The following is a 20699-nucleotide window of genomic DNA, read 5'->3' as shown; positions in this document are numbered from 1 at the left end:
TGGAAACCCCCCCACCAGCAGCACCTCCTGCACTTCTCACTGCAAGAACCCCATCCTCCAGGGGAGCAGCAGGCACACACCTCCTCTGTGGTCCTGTTGTCTCTAGAACTGCTCTCAGGTTTGGGCTGATCCTTATTGCAGCCCTCACTCACCCTGCAACAGGAGACAAAAAAAAGGAAGTGAGATAAAACAGATTTCAAGCATTTCTTCTATTCTAGCAGCCCCTTGTGTTGTTTTGTATCCCCAGAAAGAAGCACTGGGGCTGGAGGAGCATCCTGCTCACCCCCATTGCTACAAGCAGAGGGGGTTGCAGCACCCACAATCCTGTTTTACAGAGCTGAGGGCACCCCAGGGCTGTGCTCTGCCTCAGAAAGCAGAGCAGAAAAAGCAGGGTGGGAGCCTAATAACAGGAACCCTATAAACAGCCCCCAATGGGGGTTAAGAGGCTTTGGGACCAGCCCTGCCCTGGGCTCCCAACAAGGCACAGATATGCCCAGGCAGCCCCAGCCCCACAGCAGGTGGGAGTCACTGCTTTGTTAGCACAGCTGGGACTCATTAGAGCCATCCCAGGGCCCCGACAGCCATCCCAGACCAGCATGTCCCCATGAATGTCCCACTGCATGGCCAGGCAGCCACGTGGCTGTGCAGGATGTGGTGGCAGGGGTGGGATGAAGGATGCAGGAAAAAGGAGGGTGAAGGATTTGGGGTGATTGTGTGCAGAGCCAGGGGGGACTCAATGATCCTTCATGGGTCCCTTCCATCTCAGGACATTCCATGATTCTGGGATGCAGAAGGGCTGAGGGATGCAGGGTGCAATGAGATGGGTTTGGATGTGTGGGCAGAGGAGGTGAGGTTCAGGATGAAGAATGTGGGATGAAGGATATGATTTATTTTCTAACAGTTGAAGTATATGTAGACCCAGAAAGGTTCTTTTAATATGAGTACTTTAGCATTAAACACAGGCTAAGAAAAAGCATCACGCTACACTTGCTGCAGGATTCACAACGATGGGGTATTTACATCAGGAACTGATCAGGGAACAAAGGTTGCCTTCTCCCACCTGCAGTGCTGACTGTGGCTTTGTGACCAGTGACATCTATGAGCTGCGTGGAGAGGAATGAGGACTGGAAAGCTTTCAGCAGGAGGGTCAGACTCCCTGATCTCCACGTGTCCATCCCAAGCCCTCTGGTTCTGGTGCTCATTGCACCCAGTACAGCCCAAGGGTTTCTCCATGCACGCTGGCACCATACAAAACCACAAACCGTGGGGCTGGATGCTGCTGCTGCAGGGCATCGTGTAGCACTGGGCTGTGTGTGCAAGGCAGGAGGTCGGCGTGGTTTGGGCTCAGCACCACTCAAAGAAAGACGTGAGACCATGCTGGTGTTCCAGGGAGCTTTTATTGAGTTTAAATCAACAAAATCAGGATTTTATCATGTCTTATTTTTGCACTCTGAACTCGTGAAACTCTCCCCGAGTCGGTGCTGTGACACACACGTATCCAGAGAGAAATACATTCTCAACCAATTCTCAGCTCCGCTGGAGAGTTTGCCAATTACCAATTTAACCAAAAGCCAATTTTCCCCTCCCCCCCAAACGTTTGCAATGATTTGTCCGTGTTGTTCACTGATTAACAGTAACGTTCAACTTCTTGACTAGGGAGCGGTGGGTTACGATACCCCACCTGAACTGCAATAATTTTTTCTTCAAATAAAGTTCCATATTTTTTTTGTGTAACGGGAACAATGACTGTTTTCTTCTCCTGCCACCCCTTCCCTTTAATTATTGGTTAAAATACAGCAAGGCTGTATCTTAATAAACCCATCCCTCCCACCACCCCTCCTTACCCTTCCCTCACTTTGTCTGGAGCAGAATTTAAAAATGCTTCCATGTAGACACGTCAGCAACACAGCAGTGAGCTGAGCAAAACGCACGGGATGATCCAGCAAAGCCTTCATGTGAAGGCCAGATGCATGCTCTTCGGTCCAGAGCCCTCATTTATTATCAACTCCAATTAAAAGAGACTGCAAGTTCACAGCAACTGGAAACACCTGCTGTGCCCAACCTTCACAGCAGGACTGCCAAGCACAGCAGCAGGATAAGGGAGCTGTGATGCAGCTCAGCCCACGTGCTGTGGCATCCTGCAGAACGGGAGCCATTGCAGGACAGCCCTCTGCTCCAGGCTTTCACCCTTCCCATCATTTCAATCACTGCAACATGTGAAGCATTTTTAAATCCTTAGAGCAGACACCCTCCCCCAACCCAAGTAAAAAAACCAAAATCAAAATCAGAATGAGATGATTTGATACCAACATGTATACAACAAATTCATATCGAGCTTCCGTGTTCTTACCCACAACAACAAAAAGTCCCAGAGCGCAAAGGAAAGATGCTCCCATCTCATTCTGGAAATTAAAATACATATTTGAGACCAACCCACCCCCCACCCCCCACTGAGGGAAAGCCCTACAGAACTGCACTGCCCTCCTGGCAGTGTGCACCCTGAGGCCAGCCTACAGCTTATCTGAATAAAGTGGCTGCGGATTGGTGTCAATCTCTCTGCAGCCATTTCACCTCAATTCAAGGAGTTTTAGACATCTGGGAGGAAAAAATGCAGAATTAATCATATTATTATTGATGCCATCTTTGTCAGAGGAAGTATTTGGCCCAAGGGCTCCTCCGCTGAAGGAAGAGACTGGCTCCAAGTAATGCATAAATGTAAAGGCTGGCGTGTGACTAGAAAAAGAACAGGGTGTCACAAGGAATCTCAAGAAGCCAAGGTTGATACACAATTAATCTTGGGGAGAAAAACAAACAAAGGAAAAAAAAACCCTAGGCTTACCCTAGTCATTTGGAGCATCTTTCCATTTGCATCTGTTTGAGATAGCCTATTAGCACCAAGAATAGGCTGCTTCCTTCAGTACTGGAAGCCACCTAAAAATGGTGCCCCCGATAGTTCAGGTAAGTGCCAATCCTCAATAAGAGGCCAAGTTTAAAGTAATACTTTCCATTTAAAAGTTCTGTGCTTCAAGAGGGACCATCAGAGCATGGCACCAGGCTCACCTACCCCACATCCAAGCAGAGCACACGCACCTCACTCAACACTGCTATCCTGTTCTTGTTACAAGCGTGTGCCCTGGCAAGATACAAAACTTTTATTTACATTTTTCATGTCTTTGTTGCACTAAAATGATCCCTCTTCTGACTCTGGAAAAATCATAAGCTGGCTGCAGTACAAGAGCAAGATTTTACTTTTGGTCAAAGTTATCACCCACAAAGTCCCACCCCCACCCCCCTCCCAGCACCCCAAAGTTGTTTACATTTAGTACCTGCCAGTCAAATGTAAGCTGTGTGGCTCACAGAGTGTCTGTGACCAAGCTCTTGAGTTTGTACTCTAGTGCAGCATTTGCTACAGTTATGGAGTCACTGCTGACAAAAAAAAAAAGAAAAAATAAAAAAACATCCTTTCGATCATCTTGTAAAGCTGTTGTCAGGAGGCACCTGGTTTGGTTGTGTGTTCCTCGAGAAAAAGGACAGGTAAGTCTGCCTTTTGGTTCCAAACAATTATACTCAAAACAAAAGAAAAAAAAAAGTGTGGGAGAGGTCAAAAAAAGGGAGAAATTAAGACAATTAATTAATTCCTGCCTCAAAGTAAGCAAGCATAGTGTGAGTGCAGCATCTGTATACACAATAAATGAGCAAAAGGGATTGCATTCGTCCAGGTGCCTCCTGACGCTGTTGTTGAACAGGCTAAAAGGGAATTTTAAAAGTTTACAGTTTGATTTGTCTCACTCCTTTTGCCTGGAGATCAGGCCAAACATCAAGCATGTTGGGAGGGGCACAATTTAAAGCAACACCGTTTGACCAGAAAGCGTGTTCCAGCAATATACAACGCAGTGACAGACAGCAATTCGTGCCTAAACAGAGCAGATGGCAAGCAGCTTTCTGCAGCTCCTGACACTTACAGGGCTTTGCCCTTCCCTGCTCACCAAAAGTCTGTATTGAGGTTGTGTTGGGCAGAAAATACACAATGCTGCAAGAAATCAATCATTCCCATCGAGCTCCAGAACTGTCCGTTTATGCATCTCGGTTTCCTATGGTTTCTTTTAAACCCAAATCCACAGCTTATGCATATCCTGCTCAGCAGCGCTGACACCCGCTGGATCCCCCTCGTGCCACGCAGAACGCAGCTCATGGCACCCTTCAGAGCTTGCAAAGTTCCTGAAGTTTCTAAGGGGGAAATTGAAGAGCGTCTCAACCAAGCTAAGCAACAGACTTCTGAGACCTCAGAGCCTCGCAAATAATCTCTTCCACACAAGTGGCACAGACAGTGTTGCTAACACCGGAGCAAACCCACCCTGACCAGGGACACACATGGAGGCCTGCCCTGCTCAGAGCATTTCTCATCGCTTAGTGTTGCAGAAAACTGAGCCCCTCTCATCTTTAGCTGCTCCCATAATCAGTCAAATCCCTTTAACCCCAGCAACCTTCATCAAAAAAAAAAAAAAAAAAGAACAAAAAGTTATATATGAACCCAAACAGGAAAAAAAAAATATTTACAAAGTTTGTACAATATACACATCTGATTTTCTATGGGACACACTGCACCAGAGGAAAGAGGGCCACGGCTCTGAAACAAGTCTACATATCAAGTGCTGGAACTACTAATGGAGACTTATGGTAACCAGTCTTTAGTGTTTTGCTAGAGCATAGGGGTTTTCTTATGGCTCCTGCAAGAGATGACAGGCTACTCTTTCCTTCTGGAGCTACGATGCTGCACCTAATCAGCCCAGATTTTAAGTTGGTTTTGTTTTAAATACAGGTATTTACAGTGTGGGTGAACTGCAGATGCATATCAACTCCTCCAACTAAAAAAAAAAGAAAAGGAAAAAAAAGGTTGAAGACAAAGTAGTATTACCAATAAGTTTCACCTCACAGCCCTGGCCTCGAGTACTTGGAGAGGAAGAGAGGGGGAAGAGAGGGGAACTTTGACCTGAAACCAAAAACGGCTGTTGACTCCTCGGGCTGTCGGAAAGGTGATATTCTGAATGGTCTCATAGCATAAGGCACTTTGCACGAATAAGTAACAAGCTCTTTAGCTTAAAAACAGATGAGTAACCAGGGAGAAGTTGAAATGCACTCAGTCGATGGTTGGAGAATTTGAAATCGCAGACAAGCTCGTGTTCAAAGATTCTTCTCTTTTCAGGGTTTCTCTTCTTCCCTTGCTGCCCCTCCCACCCAAAGAAAAAAAAAATTTAAAACCAGCAGTTAGTGCAACTAATGTTCAATCAGCACACAGTGCAAACAAGTGGAAAAAACAAAAAGACATTCCTCCTTTCATCTTCTTTCTTCCTTGCTGCCAAATTTAAAAAGAAAAAAGGCCGAGCTCTTTAGTCTTCATAGTTCCAAAATGAAAAGACGAAGAAAAACCCACAAAGAGAAGGGTATCCCCAGAGAAATGATGTGTCACAGATGTGGATCAAAGGGCTTCACCTTCTGGCATATGTAGTCAAAGCCTAAATGAATAAATACATAAATAACAACACCTGCAATTAAGTCAGCTCTGTGCAAAACCAGAACCTAAGAAATGAATCATGCTGACTGTGGGGCAGCTCCAGAAAAGCCACTGACATCGGGTGCAGTTCAACCACTGTACCTCAGATGTGCCTCTATGACCCAACTTCTCTCCCCAAGGAAGCCACCCAAAACCTTGCCCAGGTTCACCGTTTGATTTGCTTTATTTATTTATTTTAAAACATGGAGAAAGCTCAGCCAGCAAAGTAGAGGCCACAAGTCACCTTGACATGACCAGCTGGCTAGGGCTAGCCTTCAGTTATTTCATAGAGATACAGGCTTCATTTTGATTTTCATTTTAATTAACAGACTGTTTCTTTGGCAATTTTTTTTTTTTGTCAACTGAGGGTAATTTCAGCGGCTTTGATAGAATTCTTAATTCATGATCTCTAAGGGAAGATACACTACAGAACTCCTTTCAACCCAAATGGTTTGTAGCAACTCAACTAGTAACAGATCAAATATTACCCTCTATTTGCTGTGACTGTGAGAATAACAGTTTCCTTGGATTGTGAACTGACTCAGCCTTTTTTCCTCAGATAGCAATCAAAAAGTCACACTTCCAAAGTCCTTGCCAAAGAAACCTCATTTTCTTTTTATGCTATGTAGACCTCAAGTGGCAATGAAGATGAATTACAGCTCTGTTACCTACTTTGCTTACTTGCAAAAGTTCTATGAATCAAAGAATGCAAAACAAATATGAGGCACCTATGGCTTGAACCTTCTCTCAGCTGCTGAGGTGATCAGGCTGTTCTGTCAGTGCTATGTTCTCTCCTCACCTTTCTAATTATCACTTAACTTTCTGCCTCTACTTCTCTTCTTAGCTAAGAAATACAGAAAGAATTCATTACGCTGCTCATAGCCATCCTGTCTCCAAAAAGGATTCTCCCCATCTCCTCTGACAGCCTATTTCAAACCTCTGTTTTCACATTCCAACACTTCAGCACATCAGTTTCCCCTCTTGCCCCACAATGACATTCCAACACAACTACCAGGTCAGCACATACGCACATGGTTACTGTTTCTCATCTTCTACAGGTTCACTGTGGTATTCTGCCACGTAAAGGCTCTTGTCAATGTTGCTTGGTATGGGTTTTATTTCAGTTCCCAACTGCTCCTCAATACTTTTCAGGTTGAATCGATCATCATAGGTGATCAAGTTGATGGCCAGGCCGAGATGTCCAAAGCGACCTCAAAAAAGAAATTTAAACTGAGTAACAGAAGGTCAATTGAAAAGCCTGCAGATCCTGCAGATGTTATTAACATAGCTTTCTCATTATAAATGTCAACCCGGAGCCCTGCAAGCTTCACAGCAACATCTGGTAAGGACTTTCTACTACCAAGTAAAAGTCTTCCACTACTGCAGCATGGAACTTGAAGTAAACAGAATTCCATTCTTCACTGCCATTCTCAGGGATGTATCTGGCAGCTGTCCAGATACCACAAACATACCTTGGAGCACATGCAAACCAACAAACAAAAGCCACTACGCTTAAAAAAAACCATGGAAACTAAGTTTTCAATATAGAATCTTCCCAAACTGCAAACAATAAACATCAGCAAGTTTCATGAAATTAAAGCAAAAGGTGCTTTTTTTCCTCATTTTCTTTTTTTTTTTTTTTTTTTTTTTTGGACCAGGCTCTTCAGGGTAGTTTAAAGAGCACAGCCATTTACTTGGGTATTTGGGAAGAAAATCCTATGAGATGGTGCCTGTAAGTAAGCATCAGAAAAAAAACAAAGCTACTCAAAATAATTATCAAGTACAGTAACAGAAAGAATCCAATCAAAGCCTAAGGGACATTACAGTCATCAGCACAGCTGTCCCTAAAAGATGTTTTTTCCTCTCACCTGATCTGCCAATACGATGGAGATAAGTCTCTGCCAGCTTTGGAAAATCAAAGTTTATCACCACATTCACAGCTTGGATATCAATACCTCGGGTAAACAGATCTGAAAGACAACCCAGGTCATGAAGAACGTTAACTTCCACGAAATCTAATGCTGGGCTGGGAAATTTAGCATTTCTGAACATTGGTTAGGACTTGTTTCTAAAGATAAGCTTTCTGTATACCAAGACATTTTATATACAGTTCTGTTACAGCCTCTTCCTCCTCTATCCATTTTAAGGATAATAAAAAAAGAATGATCAAGACATGAAGTCTTCAGATCTAGGTCAAAAGAAGTAATGCACACCAAGCCAGTTTTTGCACATGATGACTATTTCTGAGCTGGTCACCTTATATAAGCATCTCATCAAATAAGGCATTCACTGCTGTTATCACAACAGACTTGAAATGTGAGCTACATCCCACTAACTTAACTATTTCTGTATCATTTCAAGTGAGTTTTATTAGCACCTCTAAGAGACAACTCAGGTCATATACAGACTGATAAGAACTGCAGAGCTTTTAGAAAATATGAATTACGAACATTTATAGAACCAGTAAATCATTATTCAATAATCCTAGCCACAGTTCCACCTACAGCTCTCCTACTATTTCATATCCAGCAATTTACAGAACACTCACATATTAGAACATACAGAAAACATAACTGAAATACAAAGTATCAAAATGAAAGGATTTGTTAACAAGCTGCACCACCACGGTTTGTCTAAAAGAGAAAGCCTGTATGCCTGCAGGCTCTCCATCAGCAGAGGGGTGGTCAGGAGGGACAGGGAGGTGATTGTCCCTCTCTATTCTGCCCTTGTGAGGCCCCATCTGGAGTACTGCGTCCAGGTCTGGAGCCCCCAGTACAAGAAAGACAGAGAGCTGCTGGAGAGGGTCCAGAGGAGGGCCACCAATCTGATCAGGGGCTGCAGCACCTCCCCTACAACAACAGGCTGAGGGAGCTGGGCTCGTTCAGCCTGGAGAAAAGAAGGCTGTGGGGTGACCTCACTGCAGCCTTTCAGTACCTAAAGGGAGCCTACAAACAGGAGGGGAATCAACTCTTTGAAAGGGTAGATAACTGCAGGACAAGGGGAAATGATTTGAAGTTGAAGGAGAGAAGGTTTAGGTTGGATGTCAGGGGGAAGTTCTTTACAGAGAGAGTGGTGAGGTGCTGGAACAGCTGCCCAGAGAGGCTGTGGATGCCCCGTCCATCCCTGGAGGTGATCAAGGCCAGGTTGGATGGGGCTCTGGGCAGCCTGGGCTGGTATTAAATGGGGAGGCTGGTGACCCTGTGTGTGGTGGGGTGGGGAAGGGAAGGGGGGTTTAGGGGGACTGGAGCTTCATGATCCTTGAGGTCCCTTCCTACCCGGGCCATTCTGTGATGCTGAGATACAGGAGCACTGCAGCCTACTACACACAGGTATGACAAAAATTCTCTTACTAAAACAGATTAGCTTTATCACTAAACAATTTATCTATTATACCTGGGCTAATGGCTACTCCACCACAAACTTAAGAAACAGAAAAATGCATAGGAACTCTTACCAGTGCAAACAAGATTGCGGCATAAGCCATTTCGGAAATCGTGGAACACGCGGTTGCGATGCTCCTGGAAACACATCAGTAAAAAACCAATTAAAGAACAGCTACGACCTCCAGCTGAGTACTCAATTTACAACCACTAATCCCACCCTCACCTCCTCATGAATATCAGCTGACTCAAAGTTCCTCATTCTACTTCTTAACACCAAAAAATTTTGGTGCCCAAAGCACATCTTCATTCTCAATGTTTTGACTATTATCTCTTCTAGCCCCATGCCAAATTCTATATATTAATATCTTACATCCTAAAAATGTATTTGTGAGCATTTATATAAAATCTGGAAACATCCTTCCTTTAAAACTTGAAGTAACTCCATTTTCCAAGGCAGAGTATTTTCCACCACTGAATCAGTCAGGGATGGTATGAGCCATGTGTCTGTGCAGACTCTTCTCTCATTAACAAGCCACTCTTGACCATACAAAGATTAAGTTGTATCATTTCCAGAGAGTGAAATGAACAAGTTGCAGCATCCCATCAAACAACCATACCTCCATTTTTACCAGAAAGATGAACTACTGACAAATCAGAGAAATGAAAAATCAGGTCTCAAGCAATCCACCTGCACATCTGTGTCCTCAACACTGACATCACCTCCACTTCTGCTTCAATTACTGCCCCACACATAGCCCAGCAAATGTTTGTATTATTTGTCAGTCCAATGAGCAGCTAGGTTGCCATTAAAGCTGTTGTTTTAATTTGTTCTAGCTTCAACCTCTTCGCAGTGCCCCAGTTCACTGGCTAATAACAAGGAAAGCTACAGTATGAAGCCTGAGGATGTGAGATACTCTGTAAGTACCATAAATCCTTGTGCACCAAAGCCACGTTGATATTTTTCATGGTTTACAGCAAGGCCATGGGTGCTAAGTTGCTATGCATGCAGTAGTTGGCACTTTCACTAAGAGCTCTGATCAAAGCTGTCTCTCTGACTTCTCAGATTCCCCTACAGCCACAGAACAAGCTGTGTTCCTTGCAAAGTCATGCGGTGTGCTCACATCAGCTGAGTATTGCTCTGTTTGTATTCCTGAACACCAACTCATCAGTTTGGAAGAAATGAAAACGTCTGGACACAAACTGGAACCAAACAAAATACATTTTCACAGGACATGTAAATTTAAAGCAAGCCTGAGACTTCATTCACAGCTATGCAGTAGAGCTGAGAAGAACTCAGGCAGCAACTGCTGTAACCTCATACTTACCTGCCTCATTTTAGCATGGATATAGAAGCAGGAATAGCCCAACTGGGAGATCTTTTTGGCTAGCAATTCAACCCGCTGAGAGGAGTTGCAGAAAATGATCGACTGGTTGATCTGGAGCTGGACATATAATCAGTGTGTTCAGTAAACACAGAATTTTAACAGCAAATCTAAGGCATGCATCTAAATCCCTCTCAAAAAAAAAAAAAAAGAGCTGCAAGCAATTCATATCATATGTATTTCTGAACAACAGGGGAAAAAAATTGCAAGGTTCTGTACCACAGAAGTGCAGGATAAGAATCATTTTTAATTTCAGCTTATACAGTACTATTAGTACATCTTGTCAAGGAAAAACCTCTGTCACCTTAAGTCTTATTATTCATTTTGAAGGGGAAAAATGCTTTTGTAGGTTCTTAGCCCTATCACTTACCCTGGAAAACAGCGTATTGAGGCAGTGAACCTTCTGACGCTCGGTTACATAGGCATAGTACTGGGTAACTCCCTTCAAGGTCAGCTCCTCCATCAGATTAATCTCATAGGGTTTCTGCAAATGGGAATTCTGAAAGACAAAGAAAAATAAAGCAGGCGTATCTACATGCAAAACAGCATAAAGACTCCCTATCCCTATCTTCTGGCACACTTAAATTCCTCCAAGGCAAGAATGCAGTACCCAGCCACTCTGTATATGCCATGAGATAGGGCAGGTAAAATTTCAAGAAAGATTACTTATAACTCCAAGGCATCAGACCACACTAGAAGCAATTACCTTCTACCCCATATTTAGGCTGATATATTAAACCAAGAAAGCATGGGTGCATAAATAATAGTAACAACCACACACCACTCACTCGTGTACCCTATGTACAATGCCACAATCGTGTGCAAGAGATTCCAGCTGCACTCACCATGAACTTCTGTACACTCAGAGGGAAAGTGGCTGAGTAGAGCAAAATCTGTCTGTTTTTAGGTAGCGTGAGAATAATGTCTTCCATTATTTGAACAAAATCTTGAGACAGCAACTTATCTGCCTGTAACATCAGAAGTACAAAATAAGACATTAAAGAGATTGGACAAGATTCCAGACTTCTGGTAGTGTTACACTGCAGAAGGAAAAAATCACCAGGAATAGTCTCTTCCCCAGCTTCATGATGGGATCACTCCCTTTGGAGTAAATACTACACTTTAAAAGATATCTGATTTAGCTGCTGGAAACAGGATTCACCACTTAAAGGAAGTTTACATTTCCTGGTTTTCAAAACAGAATCAAATTAAAGAAAAATAAATAGAATCCAAGAGCTTTCACACAATTATTTTCTCAACCTTCTCACTCAGAAGCCTGTAATCCTCTCAGACGTTCACAAATCATATGCCCCATCCCTGCAGGCATTCAAGGCCAGGCTGGATGTGGCTCTGGGCAGCCTGGTCTGGTGGTTGGTGACCCTTGCACATAGCAGGGAGGTTGAAACTGGATGATCACTGTGGTCCTTTTCAACCCAGGCCATTCTATGATTCTATGAAATCAGTTTATATGAACTTGTGGTAAGCACCACTCACTTGTTATACACTGAAACTAAACAAAATGCATTCCCTCCATTCAGAAGTGACTGTTAATCTGTTCCACAGCAACAAAAAAGTAAACAGAGAAGTAAAACTTTCTTAGGCTGCTTTCTTAAAAAATTCACTTCTTCTGCCAAAATACCTTCTCAAAACAACAAGAAATGAATTAGCTTGGTATCCTCAAGCAAAGCTATTTGTTGCTGTGCATAATGAGGTGGTTGGCTAAGACACATCACTGCTTTAACTTATTAAAGTGAAAAAAGTTTTAAGGTGAGCAACTTGCCTCATCCAATACTATCATCTGGACATGCTCAACTTTTGCTACTCCTTTCTTGATGAGATCGAGAATTCTTCCAGGGGTAGCTATCACCACATGCACTGTGGAGTTAGAAGAGCAAAAAAAAGTTAAGACAATTCAGACAGTGTTTCCAGCACTCAGAGACATGTTTTATACCAAGGGTTTGAGAAAATAACTATATACTGTGACGAAGACACATCACAAACTATTTTCTAACAAGCAAACAGTAACAAGTTTTGAGGCATAAGAGAAAAGTACAAATTCTCTCACTCAGGATAAAAGCCCCTAACAAACAATAATTGTAATGCAGCAAAGTGCTCCAACCTGTATCATCAAGCCTCATTATGTCATCTCGCAAATTGGTTCCTCCTGTTGTTGCCATCACTTTGGCACCTCCCATATGTTTGCTGACTTGGATACAGATTTGACTGACCTGCAGGGCTAGTTCACGGGTGGGAACAATCACCATTGCTGAAAGTTAAAAATACCAGCATGAATTACTATCAACACACAGTCTTAAATACCTTCCTGTAGAACACGGAAGCTTCACAAAAGCCAGATTTCAAAGTGTTGCAGTTCCACTATAGATATCCTGATAGAATCCTTAGAGAAGTCCTAGAAGCTGCTTAAAATAAGATAAATGCCACACACATCCCTTGACACTCATTCCACACAGCTCTCCCAGCCACCATGCTTGTTTATTATTCCAAATCCACTTTTTGGGGCAGGAAAGTAAAGTCTGGAAGATACCTTCCAATTCAAGTTCCTTAAAAGAACCGTGCAACTTTTACAATTCCACCTTCCCTCCACCACTCCCCACGTACTTGCTTTACAAGTATAAGCAGACAACCTACATCACTGCTTTTCATCAACCAGCTTTAGATTCAGGTCTAGATAGTGAGCAACAATACCACCACCCGGATGCAGCTAAGGCAGACCCATCCCAACTGACCTTGTATGTTGTCCTTCTTTAAGTCTAGCCGTTCAAGTAAGGGAATGAGGTAGGCTCCACTCTTGCCTGTTCCATTTTTCGCTCTAGCCAAGATATCCCTACCAGATAAAGCAATGGGGATGCTCTCCTCCTGAAATGACAGTCAGTGCATGAATAATCATGAGCTAGGCTCACTAAAGAGATGAGCAAAATATACCTCTCCTCACTAACAATATAACATTGCATGTTTATTCTGTGAACAGAACATCCTGTAAGTATTGTGTACTTACAGTGGGAAGAAGTTAAACCTATCTGCTCCCAATAACCCAAATAAAGTTCTCATCCCACCCTACTGGATACTGCAGACATGGAAAACCCATACTGACATACCAGCAAAAAGTAATAAAAAAAAAATCAGAGAAAAAAAATTGAGGAGACAGCGACAGACACTTGCAAACTTCTCCAACAGAAAAAGATACACGTCTCTTAACACTGGAAATGCATCAGCCCATGTAATTTCCAACCTGCATGCCTCTGTGACAGACTTTTTAAAAGGAAAGCCTGCTGGTTTTGAGACTTCAGCCATTCAGGTACAGGCCACAGGTATTCTTCATTTTGCTTTCTTTTACAGCAACATCTAAACAACCCAAGTATCTACAATCTTTTCACTTGGAAAAGGTGATGTGTTAGAATCTGTTTCAAAGCAGATATATTAGAAATAAGCCCTAGCTTCCTCCATTCCTTACAGACATAAAGTAGCCCAGCTGTCAATGATAACTCTCCAAGCAACAATTAAAAACAAAACTAACACTATCTTGCCTCCCAACAGCAATTTCACACACATCTACAATTACTCATAAAACAACTTTTAAAAGCAAGAGGGAGGGACAGAAAACTTACTAACACATTAATCTCTCTCCTATAATCTCCATTATGACTCCTTCCAGATGCTTACGATAAAAAAAGCCAAGAATGGGTGATAAAGCCATACAGAAACCTCTGTAACAACTGAAGGTATGCAATCTACAGCAAATCAAAGTTTTCCAGGAAATGTATAAGAACAGTCCTGTTCTCACTGTGACTGCCATCACTGATGCTACTGAATGAGGAACACACTGATGCCTCCACAGTGAAAAGGAAAACTGAAGTTAGTTTCTCTAAAATCTCAGTCAATCCCTCTCTCTTCATCAGCCAACAGCTATGATTTACTTGGACATCAGTGTTTCTTCCCTTCTACAGTCACAAAATCCTGCTGTTCAAACCCCCAGTTCCCCAAGCCATGACACAAGAGTTCACCATTTAAGCACAAATAATACCAATGAATTTATAAAAATAAAGCTGCTGCTTAGAACAAGTCTGTTTATTTTAACAACCTGAATAGGAGATGGCTTTTCCCAGCCCATTTCAAAAATTCCCATCAGCAACTCCCGTTTCAAACAGTAATCTTCAAACTCATTTCCTTTTGTGGAGGTCACGTCCTGGATAAGCAGAAAAAGCACATCCATAAGATTAGGACACACAACCACAGTCACGCATCAGTCAGACCCAAGGAGAGGCTGCTTATGCAGGAAGATCAGAAAGCATGTTCCATTACTAGACAGGAGTTCTCACTTATCTATGCAATATCATACAGTGGAGAAGTAAATATCAATTTTCCAAAACCCAAATACGATCCTGTGAATATACAGGACATCTTTTGATTTCTGCCTTGCAGAAGACATTGGACCCTGCCTGGAAGCTACAAGAGTAACAAGAAATACATTAAACTAAGTTATTGAGCTTCACAAAAGAAGCACCTAATGCTAAGAAGCAACTAATTTTAAGAGACCAAATTAATTTTACACAACAATTTCTCATTTAAAACAGCTAAGCAAAAGTTTAAGTGCTTTTGAATCTTATACGATTGCTTCACTGTGGCTTCGCCCACAACTTCCATTCCTGCAATTCAAGCATCCTTACAGAAGTTTTGATTCTCAAATCCTTTGGAGGGAGTTTTAAAGTCTTCTTCCAGTCATCGCCAGGTCTACAGCAAAAGAAACAAACAAAAACAAAGGCTGGTTTAGCAACTCTGTTTTGCATTCTGATTTTCTTGGCAACAGTGATTAACATGTAATATTTTCAGCTCCTGTATGCTAAAAGCATCTACAAGCACAAGCTCAAGTCTTTTCTGAGCAAAGTGGGATGTAATAGGCAGGAAATGGTAAACAAAGGCACTGAGCAGCCTGCCAAGTGCAAAGCAAACTTGGGAAATCTTTATCCTGTCATGATTCAAGCCCCATTTTTGGGCCACTGAATCAGTTCACAAGAACACAGATTTCAAACTGAGCACTGACAGAGTGATGTTAAGGAAGAGTAATAAACTCACACAGGTATAATTCTACTACTGGTGCTAAAAATAAAAAAAAATTAAAAAAAGACCCACATTTCTGAGTTCAGGAACTGTCTATTTTATATCCATAAGTAAAATAAAATGAAAATATTTCTGGGGAGAAAACTAAGTGAAATGTACAACACTGTATGTTGAACATATTCTGAATTTGACTCTCAGTGAGATTCAGACACTTTTCCCCTCTGAAAAGACCCCATATGAAAGAACAAGTTCTCCTCCCCAAGTCCCAGTTAGAAGCAAGTTCTGATGACCTCAGTTTGGGTAGTAATCCAGTTTAAAAACACCACAACTGAAAATGAGTTAAGCAAACATTAAGAGTCAGAGCATCCCATAATGCACTCTCTCAGGCACAGATTTTCTTCACCAATAACCGAGCAGCAAAACAGAAATTCACGTTTGCTTGGGAGGAGTGGCAACTGTGGGAGGAAAAAAGTAACATTCAAATCTCACAGATGTGAGGGAATTTCCAACCAGTATGTATTATTAGCACGCTTCCAACAGCAGTGTGATAGAAGAGAAACATACAAGAGTGTCATAAAGGTGCCACCATATCTTGGCTTAGGCTCTGACTAATTGAAATTGGAGCGTTACACCAGGGAGTGCACACACCACCATTTAAGTTCACTGACAAAAGAGAACCAACTGGAAAGAGTTTCTCACCACAAGAGATCTGCAACAACTAACCCCAAAGCAAGCAAAACTGGACTAAGATTAGGCTGTGCTTCCTCCTTTGTCTTACATTTCTGTTCCTTCCCACACCACTTAAAATGAGCAAAGAAAACAGGATGCTGCTGCTCAGTGGGCTACCACTGACAGGCAGCTACATGTTCTGAAAAAGCAAAGCATCAAGTTCAATTTTCACAACAAATAAACTGCAAAGGTAAATGTCAGACAGAAGCTCACACCTGGAAATACAGCTTTCTTTTCATATCACACATTCCAGGACACTTCTGTCATCAGCGTCATAAAACAGAAGCAAACTTTCTAAAAGTACCCAAGAAGGCATTACTCATGTAAGCATTACTCTTAAGGCACTCGATACGAATACTCACTTAATAGTGGTGGTCATACTCTGTGCTTGCTGTTGGGTGCCATTGTTAATTGTGTTGGCATTTTTCAGCTGGTTCATCTGTTGCTGAGTCTGTGTGCCTCCACCTCCTGGGCCCCCGCTGGGTTTCACAGGGCCTCTCAACTGCCCGTTCTGACTGGATAGACCCATTATAACAGGGTTCTCTGTTCTGGCCGTGCTCATGTTTCTATGTTTAAAGATGTCTTTTTAGACTTCAAAACTTTGAAAGTCAGTACAGAAACTGTAATAACAGTTTATTAGACTCTCCAAAATGAAGAGATAAATAAGTCTTGCTCAATATATGAGTCCTTTATTGCAATGCAGGCAAGCACCTGTAAGTCACTCAAAAGTAAAGTAGTAACTTGCTCTGATGCACTGTGGATCAACTTTTTTTTCTTTAAAAAAAAAGCCCTCTAACAAAGCTGAGTTATATCAGAATTCACTTGCTTCAATCTGAAAGAGAAGCAGACAATCACAATTAATACACGGACTTCTGTACACACACATCTCAATCAGCCCACAACACAGCACGTTATGCAAACATCACCTCTTTGCAGGCAGCACAACACAGTTCTTGCTTTTCTGTTTCCTCAGCACAATGAGACACATATCAAACCTTTTCTCCCCGCTGTGAAGCTGAGCTGAGGTCACCAGAGATGATTCTGTAAACAGCTGTGCTTTCAGTAGCCTTGCAGGGACTGCTTGAAAAATACTACCTAGGCACAAATTATCTCAAGTGCTTCGCCTGTTCTTCAAGTTCCTGTACTGCTGGGACACAGAAAAACCACCATTCTAAGCAACAATGTTAGGCACAAGGCTTTGACAGAAAGCAAAATGACAGCATCAAATGGAAATTAACATCAGGCCTAAAAAAACATTCGACTCCTTTTCACATAAGAAGTGAAATCAAAATGATCTTTAAAACTAAAAAAGAAAGAAAACCCTCAACCAACTTCCTCCAGTTCTCAAGTTCTGACAGCTTATTCACAAACTTTTAAACTGGGTACTGATTTAACTCCATTCAAACAGAGAAGCCCATGGTATCATCAAGCTGAACAGACACAGTAACTTCTCACTGAATCTAAGCAACGATGCCTAAAAGCAGCAGTCGGTAAAATACATTTATAGCATGTATCTAACTCCATGCTCACACGTTCTGCATGACGTTCTCTTCCAGCTGCCAGCACAAACTGCACTCAGGAGCTGGAAGCAGATTGTCTTCAAAGGGCTCCTCCAACCTGAGCTGCTCCACGGTCTGGTACACGACTCAACTCTGACACTGCATTTGCTAAAGCCACAGAGACAACACAAAGCCTGCAGCTTACAGACAGAAAGCAAGTATGGCCCAGAGACTGATAGCTCCTTACACCACGTTGAAGGAGCCAACTCACTTCTGGTTCAAAACCTTCCAGAGGAACAGAAAGTGGTGCTGCTGGTCTGGGCAATTTGTCCTCACAGAAAGAAAACGTAAAGGAAAAACTGCTTGCCCCTCCCCCCACCCCCCAAAGCATTTCTACGGAAAATAAAAGGTGTATTACAGAGCATTTCAAGAGATTGGAAAAGAAACTCAGATTCCTCTCACACTGCCCGGCTGTTTCCAAGTGCATCAATTATAATTTGGCAGTGAAAGTTTAAAATCGGGTGCTTTTCCTGCTTACCTTCCTGACTAAAACCAGTTTCAGATTCTCTTTGGAAAGAGCATTCTCCTTCCCATTAACTTGGTAAAAACCACGTGAACCAGGAAAGTAACGGCAGGCACGGATCGCACCCTGATCCGAGCAGCAGCAAATTCTCAAATATCTGCGGCACGGAGAACCTCTCGGCTCCTTAAGGCTCAGAGCCACGCTTTAAAAGGACGCAGACCAAAGCAGAAAACAACACCTCGCCAAAGGCAGCGAATCACCGCCCCGCTCGCCAAGAAGCGCCACCATTTCACAAACGGCCCGGCGGAAACAGGCCCCGCACAACAACTTTCCCTTCGGGCCGCCCCCACCCCACCCGCCCCGGGATCGCCGCGGAGCCGCGCCGGGCGGGCCCCGCACAAAGCGGCCGCGCCATCGGGAGCCGCACGGCGCCCATCGCGTCCGCCGGACCCGGGCCGCACTGCGGCGGCCGTCCGGCGCGGCACGGCCCGCCCGAGGCAGCTGCGCCACAGCGGCACCCCCGCCCGCGAACAATGGAGCGGCCCCCGCCCGCGGCCCCGCCGCTCGGGCCGGCGGAGAGCGCCGCCACCGCCCCGCCCCGAGCTCCGGCCCCGCCGCTCCCGCCGCCCCGCCGCCCCGATCGCGGGCCCTCGGCGCCGCCAGGCCTCGGCGCTCCGCGGCGCCCCGCAGGCCGCGAGGCCCGGTCGGACGGCGGCGACCGCCCCACCCGCTCCCCCGGGCCCGTGCCCACCCCGGCGCTCCGGCCCGTCCTCACCGCCACCAGCCGCGCTCCCCCTCGCCCAGGTAAAAAAATCCTCTCGCTCCCACTGGGTGCCTTGTTATGGCGACTCGACGCTCCAAGATGGCGGCTTCCTCCTTCCTCCCGTGCGCCCTCCCCCTCCCGGCAGGGTTGGGCACGGCACGTCGCCCCGCCTCGCACGCACGCACGCACGTTCGTACGTCCGCACGCACGCCACGCGTAGGCTCCCAGGCGTTGCTCCCTCGGTCACGTGAGGGGAGCTGAGGCGGGGTCACGGCTAGGGGCGCACTTCCGGTCGGCCTTCTGGGTGGAACTTCCGGCGGAGAGCGCCGGCTTGAATCGCGCTGCGGCGCTGGTGGAACTGCAGCGCTGGGTCTTCCCACCCACGTTTTTTTTCCCTTTTTTCTTTTTTTTTTCTTCCTTTTTTTTTTTTTTTTTTTTCCTCTTTCCCTTCCCCTCCTCTTTTTCCCTCCTTTTTTTTTTTTCCCTTTTTTTCCTTTTTCCCCTCTTTTTACCTTTTCCCTTTTCCCCCCACTTTTTTCCTCCCTTTTCTCTCCTTTTTTCCTCCCTTTTCTCTCCTTTTTTCCTCCCTTTTCTCTCCTTTTTTCCTCCCTTTTCTCTCCTTTTTTCCTCCCTTTTCTCTCCTTTTTTCCTCCCTTTTCTCTCCTTTTTTCCTCCCTTTTCTCTCCTTTTTTCCTCCCTTTTCTCTCCTTTTTTCCTCCCTTTTCTCCCCTTTTTTTTCTCCCCATTTGTTTTTCTCACGTCATATTTATTTTTCTCCTTGTTCCTCACATCTACCACCAGTTTTAGATCATTGTTTTATCTCTGCCCTCAAAACCACTGTGCACACAGCATATGCTGCTGTTCTGTTTTCCAGAATAGATGAGAATGACTTGACTTCTTTTGGGGCTGTTTTTCTTCACAAAGTCTGGATGGGGCTGAGTGATTCCAAATGGAGTCCAACCTCCATCAAAGCACTGAAGATAGAAGCAGAGAATCTCAATATTTTTTTTTCTTCAGTTATTCCATTTAATTTGAAAGAAATTACACTGTTTCTGCCACAGACAGCACAATCATCTCTGCCATGTCTGGAGCCCTTCTCATGTAGTCATTCTGTATTCTCACCAAAAAGAAGCCTCATTATTAAGTTATTATTCACCCCCACACCACTCACTCTGCTGCAGACCCCTTGCCATGTCAGCCATCATCCCAAGGCAGAGAGCTCCCCAAATCCTTTCTCATCCTCTCTTCCACATGATGTCCTTTTTAAGCTTCCCTTCCGTGCATGACGAGAGAAGCGGGAACCTGAAGATAGATTTTGTGCCTTCCTTTGCCAGGGGATCGTCTCACCCATGCCGTGCTGCTGGCTGGCCACTGGGCACAGCAATCACTGCTGGCGAGGTCTCTGCTATGCCACATCTGTGCTGCCTGGGTGCTTTTGCTCAGCTCTCAGCAGAGCCAGGCATTGTGCTTTGCAGAGAGAGGTGCAGGAAATAGGTTGGTGCACCAACCTTAAAAGAGCAAATGAGAGCAGTAGTTAACAGATGGGTAAATCTGACTGGGTTTGCAAAGCTTTATTTGTGATGATAACAACGAATGAGATGACTGAAAACATCAGAGAGAAGATCCAGGAGTCAGAACAGGTTTGGCTCAGAAAGTCAGTATAGTGTCAAACCGGTCAGTTGAAATGCTTGGTAGTTACAGAGTAGATCATCCTCAAGGAGTGCATTTTGTCATCTTTTTGTACAGCTGATTTCCTACTATCAGGAAACCTTATACAAGTTAACATTTTCTGT

At 44.0% G+C, this 20699-nt stretch overlaps 1 protein-coding gene across 4 annotated transcripts; it reads right to left on the bottom strand.

Moving 5' to 3' along the window:
• Positions 1 to 1378: 1378 nt before the first annotated feature.
• Positions 1379 to 19171, bottom strand: DDX6 (DEAD-box helicase 6). 4 transcript variants are annotated; one of them, XM_090123542.1, is made up of 15 exons: positions 18159 to 18504; positions 17048 to 17265; positions 16484 to 16953; positions 15002 to 15065; positions 14416 to 14520; positions 13064 to 13193; positions 12436 to 12582; positions 12093 to 12191; positions 11162 to 11280; positions 10687 to 10815; positions 10260 to 10376; positions 9006 to 9069; positions 7420 to 7521; positions 6583 to 6762; positions 1379 to 5513 (listed from the first exon to the last, which is right to left on the bottom strand). In XM_090123542.1, the coding sequence occupies exons 3-14, from the start codon at positions 16681 to 16683 to the stop codon at positions 6587 to 6589; spliced, it is 1452 nt and encodes a 483-aa protein (XP_089979668.1). In that variant the 5' UTR covers positions 16684 to 16953; positions 17048 to 17265; positions 18159 to 18504; the 3' UTR covers positions 1379 to 5513; positions 6583 to 6586. The 4 variants fall into 4 exon arrangements, with proteins under 4 accessions (XP_089979668.1, XP_089979665.1, XP_089979669.1 ...); XM_090123539.1 differs by lacking the exons at positions 17048 to 17265; positions 18159 to 18504 and adding an exon at positions 18919 to 19170; XM_090123543.1 differs by lacking the exon at positions 17048 to 17265.
• Between the last annotated feature and the right edge of the window lie 1528 nt (positions 19172 to 20699).

The sequence above is a fragment of the Phasianus colchicus genome, chromosome 23 (genome assembly GCF_987193195.1).
Source record: "Phasianus colchicus chromosome 23, bPhaCol1.hap1.1, whole genome shotgun sequence".
Lineage (NCBI taxonomy): Eukaryota > Metazoa > Chordata > Aves > Galliformes > Phasianidae > Phasianus > Phasianus colchicus.
The sequence above is the reverse complement of the archived record's forward strand: the minus strand, read 5'-3'. Positions and strand labels throughout refer to the sequence as shown.

Bases quoted from the DNA above. Each gene is read 5' to 3' on its own strand.
- DDX6 (XM_090123541.1), bottom strand. From the start codon at position 16,683: ATGAGCACGGCCAGAACAGAGAACCCTGTTATAATGGGTCTATCCAGT. The intron at 12,192-12,435 runs GTTGGAGCACTT...CTAACTCCACAG, and splicing joins AATGAGGCTTGATGATACAG to TGCATGTGGTGATAGCTACC. The intron at 9,070-10,259 runs GTAAGTATGAGG...ATGTGTTTCCAG, and splicing joins TCCATGCTAAAATGAGGCAG to GAGCATCGCAACCGCGTGTT.